Source organism: Eleutherodactylus coqui, chromosome 1 (assembly GCF_035609145.1).
Source record: "Eleutherodactylus coqui strain aEleCoq1 chromosome 1, aEleCoq1.hap1, whole genome shotgun sequence".
Classification (NCBI taxonomy): Eukaryota; Metazoa; Chordata; class Amphibia; order Anura; family Eleutherodactylidae; genus Eleutherodactylus; species Eleutherodactylus coqui.
In genome coordinates this window covers 101,751,571-101,762,813 of record NC_089837.1, presented here as the reverse complement: position 1 = coordinate 101,762,813, position 11,243 = coordinate 101,751,571, and the positions used below count along the sequence as shown (strand labels likewise).

The 11,243-nt window shown below is 42.3% G+C and overlaps 1 protein-coding gene across 1 annotated transcript in view; it reads left to right on the top strand.

The window, feature by feature from the left end:
* The first annotated feature begins 7,528 nt into the window (after positions 1-7,528).
* The window catches only part of LOC136624120 (uncharacterized), a 132,716-nt gene continuing 129,001 nt past the window's right edge, over positions 7,529-11,243 (top strand). Inside the window, exon 1 of the mRNA XM_066598236.1 lies at positions 7,529-7,660. Within this exon, the coding sequence (XP_066454333.1) occupies positions 7,622-7,660 (39 nt within the window). The 5' untranslated portion in view covers positions 7,529-7,621. The remainder of the gene's footprint in view (positions 7,661-11,243) is intronic.

Here is an 11,243-nt window from a genome sequence, read left to right as displayed (position 1 = left end):
TATGCTACACAGCCCTTGAAAGAGAAGAGGGGAAGGAGAGCTTGTACATGTTCGTGAGAGAGACTAGCTGATCTGTTTTGGAAAGGCCCCTGAGCCAGAAACCTGAATGTAGCAAAGCAAACCAACTATGAGGCTTTTAAAATGCATGAAAAGGCAAACTCAATGCAAAAAAACAAAAAAGTGCATCATTTTATTTTCTGCAGGGACTTAGTAAGATATGTTTGTATTGATTTTTTATGTGCAAAGGTTTTCATGGCCTTTAAGGGTACTTTTACACTTAGTAGCTGTTGTTCAGCTTATGAACTGCAATTGTTTGAAAGCTTTTACACAGAGTGCTTATTGTTCATTAGTTATTCAGAGATATTGTTCATAGAGGGAATCTGCAAGCAAATGTGTTCACAGGTCGTTCAAATAAAAAAGACTATGATTTTATACCTGATGAATTTTAATCAAGCCACAAATATTTTTTAGGTGAACTGAAATGAAATGATTTAACTACAAAGCGTAGCTGTGGCTGAACAAAGGGAATCCCTTCACCAGAGTTTCAAACTACTCTGCTCTTCTGCGGAGTTTGAAACTCTGGTGAAGGGATTCCCTTTGTTCACCCGCAGCTACGCTTTGTACCGGCGCATAGTTGCGCCTACGGTCATCTGAATAGGCCTAAACTATAGATACATTAGATCTTATTAGTTGAATACTTCACTGGTAATTAGGGCCTAGTGAGAGCATTTCTTGCTTCCTTGTGTTTATAAATATACCTAGTCTTCATCAAGATAAGGGCTTAAACCCATGGGTTTGATCTTTTCCAGTTTTGCAATCGTGAAAATTACAGCCACAAACTGGATGAAACTGAACTAAATTAATTTCAATGGTTTTGTTTTCACTATTGGCATTCTCACTAGAGATGAGCGAGCATACTCGCTAAGGGCAATTACTCGATCGAGCATTGCCCTTAGCGAGTACCTGCCCGCTCGGAAGAAACGATTCGGCTGCCGGCAGCGGGCGGAAAGCTGCTGGGGAGAGCGGGGAGGAACGGACGGGAGATCTCTCTCTCCCTCTCCCCCCCCCCCCCGCTACCCCCTGCTCACTGCCGCAACTCACCTCTCCCCCGTGCCGGCAGCCGAACCTTTTCTTCCGAGCGGGGAGATACTCGCTAAGGACAATGCTCGACTGAGTAATTGTTCTTAGTGAGTATGCTCGCTCATCTCTAATTCTCATGCGTTAATACCACATGCGGACTTGTCCTATCTTTCTCGAACATGATTTTTCTACGCGCAAAAAAGATAGGGCAGGACCGATCTTCCCATTTAATTTATCAAACTCCTGCGCAAAAGTGAAGAACTTAAATAGTCAAAAGAAAAATGGTTTGTGTGCTAATACATTTCGTAGCGGCGAGCGTTTTAGCGTACGTTTTTGCCCTAACAGATAAGTGAAAAAGTCTGCTGACAGCGAATGCTGAGATAAGTGTACGGGCGTCCAGCGCTCCCGCATCACCTCCGCATCACCCCCGAGATCTGATTCACAGTTTTCAGCAGAACAAGCTAGAACATGAAAATGGATAATTTATGCTAAACTGCTGAATGGAATTTCTGCACCTCCTAGTCAGATGAGAAGTGACTGTTGGTTAGAAGAAGAAATTACATTCTGGAAATCAGTGTTCCTTAGTTGCTTCTGCTGATTTTGGTCAATTATGCAATAAGACTGGCTTCACGCGGCCGGGAAATCGTGCGAGATTTCTGCGTGTTTAGACGGACAAATATGAACCCCATTCTTTTATATGGGTTCATACACATTAGAGATGTTTTCTCGCATGGCACCGCGATGTGATGCTATGCGGGAAACAAATCCCAGTGTGTTCTATCTGGCTGCATGCTCTTGCATTGCAATGAAAGCAATAAAAGAACTCCGCGATCCTCAGTGACAGCCGCGGCGGACGTTCCCATCATCCCCGAAAGTGATGTGATGTTGTTTTGACATGAAAACGCTTCGCATCCACAAGGTGGGAGCGCAATATGGGGGTGGGATTCACGGCACTGTATCGCACTCGCCCGTGTGAAGCTAGCCTAAGTGTTTTATATACAAATCAAAAATGGCTTCCTGTGCTTGTAACATAAATATTGGCGAGTTTTTCAACTTTTGGACATGAGATGAAACTTTACTCTCCAGGAAAATGGCAGTCATTCAAAGTTCAGCTTGGAATAGTTACACAAGCTGAGTATTTTAATGTTAGCAGCTGCTATTACTAAAATGATATGAGTACAGCTATCATGGTTGGGATTCCTTTCGGCGTCATTTTTTAAGGGGTTGTCACATCACAGATAATCCCCTTAGTATTGGAGCCATTCCATTGATGATTACCATGACTCTGGCTTCAGAGATATTGGTGCAGCATGATCATTTGTAGTTGCACATGGCAAGCTATTCACATAAATGGCCACCCTTGTACTATATGAACAGTCTGAGTCCACCTGATAAATAGCGGATCTTCACTCCGGCTCAAAGAGGGGGCTGCTGCTGCTGAAGTTGAGACTCACATAGGAGTTAGGGTACTTTTACACGTCATGATAATCATTTGCCCAAACGAATGCGCCAACGATAAAGTTTGCTCGTTCACTTGAACGGTCAGTTTAAACACAAAGATAAGTAGTCCAGTCATTCAGTTCTCTGTGGCAGTGAATGAGAATGACTGAACGGTCGATGTCTAAGGCCTCCTTCACATGGACGATTTTGTGCAGCAAAGTTACATGTGTCAAAAAATCGTGTCTAATAGAACGAATGGTTTCCTATGGAAACCTTCAGATGACCGATTTGTACCCTCGTTAAAAAAAAATAAATCGCACCAAACAATTTCGGACATCAGCGGAGACAATGCGAGACAGCCAGCAAAGGGAGATAAAGGGATTTCTCCGCAGTGGGAAGAGAGAAAGAGCAATGAAAGGAAGCCCCAGGGGAATCCCCTTCATCACTGGGGACACCCCTCAGCTCAAAGGAGCTGTAGAGATTCCGCTGTTGCCCCCTCCGCAGTGGGGGAATTTCCCAGCAGCGGGGCTTGAGGGATATCCTCGCAGCCCGAAAAAAAGGGATTCCCCTGCAGGGGAAAAGGAGAAATTCCCCCGTAGTGTGGAGAGGGGTTCCCCTTCAGGGTAGCTGGAGGAATACCCCCACTGTGGGAATGGTGGGATTCCCCTGCAAGGAAAAAAGAGGATTTCTGAGCAGCGGGGAGACATGAGTTCCACAAGCTTCTCTGCAGGAGAACCTCTCTCTCCCCGCTGACATGAAAGAAGTCCCCAATGATGAAGGGAAGCCCCATGGGGGATTCCTTCATCTCTCTTTCTCCTCCTGGAGCAGCAGCGTTTTTTTTTAAAGCAACACGCAGATCCCAATCATGTGAATGGACAAATTCACCGCTAATTAAGTTTGGGACTTGATAGTGAGAAGTCGTCCATTCACGTGATTTTCTTGCGAGCTAGCCACAATTTTTTTGCGGGGCTAACTCCTGCGTGATTTTGTAGTCCATATGAAGAAGCCCTCAACTGATCGATTAGCTAACTAGCCAACGATAATTCTCATGCTTGCATCAAATGAACGATAAGCGATTGAATTATGATTCATCGTTGAATCGTTGGCTGTGTTTACACTGAATGATTATCCTTCAAATTTCAACGATCCAGTGATTTTCGTGAGCTGCAATAGCTCCGTGTAAAAGCAGCGTCACATGACTATCACCATTAATTAACAAACTGGGATTCTTTATACAATGTTTGGCTATTACTGCTGTGATATTGTTGGGTGTAAAGTCTGCTGTGAATGTACCAGGCTTTCACAATTTATCTGAGGTCATCATGCACTTCATCGGATCTCATCAATGTTTTATCTGCCTCGGATCTCTGCATAAATATTCCATCATTGTTACATGATCTAATATTACAAACTGATATGCCATGGAGACGGCTTGCAGACTTGCTCACTTCAGCTTTTCCATATATATAATACCAAAGCAACATTAAAGGAGATGTCCCGCGCCGAAACGGGTTTTTTTTTTTTTCAAACCCCCCCCCCCGTTCGGCGCGAGACAACCCCGATGCAGGGGTTAAAAAAACCACCCGCACAGCGCTTACCTGAATCCCGGCGGTCCGGCGTCTTCATACTCACCTGCTGAAGATGGCCGCCGGGATCCTCTGTCTTCATGGACCGCAGGGCTTCTGTGCGGTCCATTGCCGATTCCAGCCTCCTGATTGGCTGGAATCGGCACGTGACGGGGCGGAGCTACACGGAGCTACACGGAGCCCCATAGAGAAGAGGAGAAGACCCGGACTGCGCAAGCGCGGCTAATTTGGCCATCGGAGGGCGAAAATTAGTCGGCACCATGGAGACGAGGACGCCAGCAACGGAGCAGGTAAGTATAAAACTTTTTATAACTTCTGTATGGCTCATAATTAATGCACAATGTATATTACAAAGTGCATTATTATGGCCATACAGAAGTGTATAACCCCACTTGCTGCCTCGGGACAACCCCTTTAACACGTATTTGAACCCTCCAATTAGTTGAGTGAACTGAACCAGTCAATCCTCTTCTTCTCCTTCTTCTTCCTCCTTCTTCCTCTCTTTCTTCCTTCTCTCCTTCTTCTTCTTTTCCCTCTTCCTTCTTCTCGTTCTTCTTTTCCCTTCTCCTTATACTCTTCTTCTTTCTCCTCTTGTTTTTACTCTGCTTCTCATTTTTACTCCTCTTCTTTTATTTTCTTCTTCCTTCTACTCTTCTTTTTTTCCTCCTCCTTCTACTCTTCGTCTTCTTTTTTTCCTCCTTCTTCTACTCTTCGTCTTCATTTCTTTTTCTCTTCCTTCTACTCTTCTTCTCCCTCCTTCTTCTCCAGATCAGTCAGTTTTAGACGTTGATGTGTAAGGCTCTGACAAGGGACAATATGTGATGGCTAAACAACTGATTCAGAGCATCTATAAAACAGTAGGTCTTGTGATCTTACCATAGTATGCTGTGATTAGTAGTCATCAGGAGTGATCAGAGCAGAGACAACTGGTGATCCAGTAACCAGGCCAAGGGCTTCCAAGGTTCATTGATGTATATTGGTGCAATGCCACAAAAGAACTACTGTAATACAATTTTTTGTTAAAATATATATTGGCTGTGATTTTAAAAAGTATCTGCATATAAAGTGCATCACATAGTGCTACTTTTATGGCTTCATAGCCACAAACTAATCAGAGTACCTATTCTGTTTCCTGTTCACTACCAAAAACACCTACGATAGGCACATGAGCATCAGAACTGGACCATGGAGAATAGAAGAAGATGGCCTGGTCTGATGAATCACGTTTTCTTTTACATCATGTTGTGCTTTATATAGCTCAGGGGGAAGAGGGGGAAGGAAGAAGTATCAGCATGGTGGCCTTACAGCAGTGGGGATTTAGGTTCAAATCTGACCAAGGGCAACATCTGTATGGACTTTGTATGTTCTGTTTGTGTGGGTTTCTTCTTCACAATAATCACCTTTATTAATATGGTGCATATATTTAGGCACTAGAAGGAGAAAGAAACAATGATGCCTCAGTGCTTAGCATTGTTGCCTTGCAGCACTGAGGTCCTAGGTTCAAATCTGACCAAGGGCAACATCACCATGGAGGTAAATAAAGGTGGAACATGCAAACTCCATTCAGATATTATCAGGTTTGATAAGTAGGACCCTAGCACTGCAAGGCAACAGTGCTAACTGCTGAGCCATAGGAGAAAAGCTGCCACTATCATCTGGCTGAGACCATTATTATTGGTGAAGGTTCAGTTCAAACTAATTTGGACCAAACCAAACTTTTTCGGCGAACTGGCAGAACCAAACTCATCTCTGAATGAAGACAGACACACCAGACCGGGATGGGGGCAGCAAAAGAAAGTAATAAAATATATTACTAAGTTTATTAACAGCAGCACATATCCTACTGGAATCCCTCCCTGTCGAAAAAGAATAGGTACTCTTAAAAGTATCTGTTGGAAACTCTAAGTAGAAGTAGATTAACCTAGTCAGATTCCTTTTGACCTGTCTTTCTTCCTTCATCTCTACTCATTTTATGTCTCACTAAGACAACCCATTTTCACATGCCCTATTAAGGCTATGGAAATCATTAAAAGGGTATTTTGGTTATTGGAGGAAATTAAAAGTTTTCATCCATCTCCCATTTTTGGGGATCAGTTGGACCCCCACTGATCTATCAGTTTTCTAGTAGATGGCTGAAAATGTGCAATTTCCTTCAATAACTGGAATATCATTTAAGGGTGGACCTTCCACTCAGGACCCCCTTCTATCAGCCAGCCAGATCAAAGAACCACTAAGTATTATATCATTCATTTATTCATTATTACATGGATGGACTCTATAGATACAGTGCTTACCTGGCTGTATCTGATCACTGGCGATAATAGCTGATCAGTGATCACCCTATTGGGTCAAAAGTTTATTGGTGGCCCATCTTCATTTAAAAAATGTTAAAAAGTTGTCACATTTTTCTCCTAAATTTACCTCAAATGTCTTTTTATTCACATGGTTGAAATGCTGTATGGCAGTCCATAATGCCCTGGTGCTGTGCCTGTGGGGGAGAAAAAAGCCCAAAGCCAAGGAGGCATAACTTGGCAACATGACTGCTGTTGTATTCGCCCCTTTCGGGTGGTGAGTTCTGGTGACACTAGTTGCCATGAGGTCCTATATTTAATAGTAACGCGGAAAGTCACTCTGAATTGCCAAGCGGGTCTATACTATTTGTTCAAAAGTTATATTAAGGTGTAGTAAGGAATCACAAGAAAGATCAGTATAAAAAAAATCATACGTAGTCCATGTATTTTTACCCTCTTTTTTACCATACAGGGTTCACCTAAATTTATCTCCCAAGTCTTTTTGAAATAAAAGTATTGTAAAACAGATTTCTCATGAAAACGAATTATATTGGCCCCCGATGACATCATCTGCTATGGGTGAATGGATGCATTCGGCCTCAAAACATCAAAGACATTCTAAAAAGAGAAAAAGAAAATGAAAGAAAACATACAAAAAGTATGAATAAAAATTATTTTCTACAACGGTCCTTCCCCAAGTCCAAACCAGCCATCAGTGGCAAACAATAAATCATGGATCGATTTGCAAATGCATTCAGTATTATGAATGCTAATGGGCTGCGTATGAGCGTTTCTTATTCAGTATGTAAATGATGTAATCTTCCCCTAGTTTTTGTTTCCAAGTAGCACAATTGATGATGGGAGTGAGAAAGGAGATGTAAATTTCAGTCTAGCCTCAATAGTTGCCAGTGAACTGGCCAAGCACTCTTACTTCATTCAGCGTGTACAATGGTACATCTTGGAGCATGCCTAGTAGACCTTCCCCTCGCCTGTAGACTGTGAACAAACCTGTTTTTGCTGTCGTACAGTTGAGCAGCGCACAGATAAACCCTAATTGTTATTCAGCTCCTTAGCATAAGCTTCTGGCGTAGCTTACAGTCTTCGCTGGTGCTAAGACTGTCGAAAATAGCAACAAGAATGCATGCCACCTAAGACCCAGCGGGGGGACGAGAATAATTGCATCCTTTAATCTGGAGTTTGGGACAATTTTATAAAGTTTCAGAAATGTTCAGCGTAATGTACTTTCTCCGGAGCTTCTTCAAGGTAAGCCCTATCTACTTCTAACTATGTAAAGAATGCTTCGTCCTACTTCATAAATGTCAAGGCTCTTTCTACTGGAATGCAGGAAAATGTTCTCCGGGGACTAATGCTTAATAATTGGTTTAATCTATTCACGGGGACTTTGTCTTTTTGTTTTCGTGCTACAAAAAGTTTAATCTGCGCCATACAAGACCCTTATTCCCATAACTTCTGCTTATAGGAAATGTTTTTTTTATCTATTTACTTTGTTTATTAGTTTTCATTACTTTGATACATTCAGTCGATCTACAAACCCCATAGATGCTAGTGATGTCTCTGAAGTTCAGGACTGTGTATGTAACATGTGCAGGACACCACATTGCCTCTGGTGCTACCTCTGTCAGGCACGGTCACATGCACCTATTTTTAGGGAGGAGTGGAGGAGCTGCAATTTCTGGGGTTAATTTAAGCTTCGATCTAAAAATAGTACAATAGTTTACTGCACCTAAAATTAAAGCAAGGGAGGTGGATACGTGGGGTGGATTGTTGGCAGAGGCCACAAAGAGCATAAAATAGTATTACTATACTATAGTATTGTATGGGGAGTAACGTATGCAAATATGTAACTGTTTGGTGCAAGAGGAGTCCTAATAGGATATTTCCCTTTATGTGGACATGTATAGGACATATGCATTCATGTGAGTCCCCAGTGCATTGCATAATCTAAAGGGCTCCTTCGCACAGGCTTATTTGCGTGCGCAAAATTTGTGCATTCAATAGAGAATAGAACCCATAGATATCAAAGGGTTCGTTGACATTTTTTTTTTTTTTGGAAAAAACACAGAATGCTCTACTTGCACACTAATGGTACCTATAGAAGTCTATGGGGGGGGAGGGGGCACACGCAATGCAATACGCAATGAGATGCACAAAATTCTGGGAGAATAAAAACACATCTGGAACTCATTAGCCTAAATAGCTATTTAAATCGAGGTATGGTTGTGTCCCCTGCACAAAAAACCATACACTGTGAGCACAAAAATACAGTAAAATACCCCAATATGCACGCAAAAAGACTCATTGTGCTGAGTCATGCACAATTGCGTATACGCTTGTGCGAAGTCCTAATTTCCATATTTCAAATACACGTGAACTAGGACCAATCTCATAGGAAGAGAACTGACTTATCAGCATATATTTGGAGTGTGGGAGAAAACCTGTAGAAGTACGGAGAGAATGTACAGCCCATGCAGAGATATCCATGGGTAGGGTCCAACCCAGAACCCGACTTGATGATGTTTGTCACAACTTTGGATGCTCCGTCGCCTCGCTACACATACAAGGAGTGTTGATGCCAAAGCCAGTCCTTAAAGGGCATCTAACTTTATTCTGTGGGCACAAGCTCTGTTTCCATTTTAATTAAATGGACAGTATATATATATATGTAGCTGTCATATGTCTGTATACTGTAGGTGTTCTTGTAGAATAGCGTCCTTTCGATGATGCACATGCTAGATCTGATATTACCATTTTATGTATTTAGTAGTTGTCATATTAAGGGTTTATCCACACATTCTCATGCCAGTTTTGGCACTGGCATGCTGTGTGTTCGCATTGCTGTAAAAATCGCATGTTGGCAAACGCAATATTGGGCTGAGTTTCTAAGCCCGATATCACGCTCACCTATGTGAATGTAGACTAACCCTGAGCTAGTGGTCTACAACCAGTAGTTCTCTAACTGTTGCAGAACTACAACTCCCAGCAAGTCCTAACTGTCATATTTCTACCACAGTTGGAGACCACTGGGGTAAAACACTTATTAAATCTGATAAAGATAAGCGCACTCCGACAGCATTTATGCGTCTACAATACGGATGAACATCATGACCCAACCCGAACTCTGACTGCTATAGGCATTTATGATGCTCCGAGCTTGGGTCAGGACACCTAAGATCAGGCCTGGATGCTTGTCCATATTACAGACCCATAAATGGAGCCGGAATATACTCGTCTGTCACCGGCTTATCCCTTGTCCTCAGTGAGGCTTATACTTATAATTTCCATATTATTCATATACACAAGCATTGAGGACAAAGTAATTAAAAAGTTCACGCACACCAAGATATTTACATTCCAAGTTGTATGGAACCCTTATATAGTGCCAATATGGGACTCTATTGTGCCTTCGATTTTATAAGGAGTCCTACAAAGTCTATGGTCATTGCTTCTATGGAAAATATCCCGGTAACATAAGTGCCATACGGAGCATGACCTGGTGGTACATCTGGTAAGGAGCCCCACTATCCCTTTGTAAAGCCCTGTGCACACAATTCTCGTGGGACTAAAATCATCAAAACGTCTAAAAAGTTGTCAATGTTTTCAACTATTGGCTTTTTTTCAATAACTGAAACTCTTGACGGATCAGCACTTGTGATGTTCCTATTATAGAGCAGGGGGGCCGCGGAGAAGTAGTCCGGCACCACATTCTTTGTCAAAAAGGAAATCCGTCTTTAGCAACCAATGACAGCTCAGCTTTCATCTTGCTTCAGCAGTAGAAATGAAAGCTGCGCTGTGATTGGTTGCCGAAGACGGAGTTTCTTTTAGACAAGGAATGTGGTGCCGGACTACTTCTCTGTGGCCCCCGTGTATGAACAGATTTGTATTTGTTAGGTTGGTGATACTTCGGTTCGCTCATAATTAGCTTAATATTGGATAGTACATGCGCTGCACTCAGTCATGGCGGACGGCCTTCATAGCGTTGTTGGGGATCACGTATAATAACCACGTGTACACGTTTACTGCCGTTCATGAGCAAAAGTAGTAAAACACAGCAAATTATTGGCTGAGGCCGCGTAAACAGAGAAGGCTTATTACAGCTAATGATAGTGTTGGTCGCAGCTGCTGCGACGTCTCATGTTACTGACAATTAGGTGACATGAAGGCTGTAGATACGCTGCAACTACAGCCTTCACATTGATTTGTTGTGTATTTGGATCCCTGATCCATGTATTTCCACATACAACCATACTATTGGCAGTAAAGTTATAGAACCTACAGTATATGCATGCTTAGTGTTTAATAGATAGAGTACTATAGGATATGTCTGTTATAATATATGCTCATATCCCATTTACACTATCCTACCAAAAGTAATTGGACACCTAAGCAAGAATCCAAAGTAGTATTTATTTACATCTGTTAATTCTTAGTGGGGCTCCTTTGGCCCTAATAACACTCAAGTACGTCCATCTGATCTGAAGATGAAGCAGCATGATTGGTCACTTGATATAATGTTCTTCCATTGCTCAACTGTCCAATGACGACACTTCTTGCAGCATTGTAGATGGGCCGATGCATCTTCTTTAAAAGAACTTGCCAGACATTTGCAGGATGAATGGAGGGAAATAGCAGCTGAAGTGCATCAGATGTTAGCAGCTAGTATACCATGGAGAGTATCTGATGTCATTAGGGCCTTATGAGCCCCACTCAGTTTGAACATAAGGAAAGAAATACTACTTTTTGATTCTTGCTCCGGTGTCCATTACTTTAGGCAGGATATAATATATGGAGACTAAGCAAATTGTGCAACTCTTCCTACACAGCCATG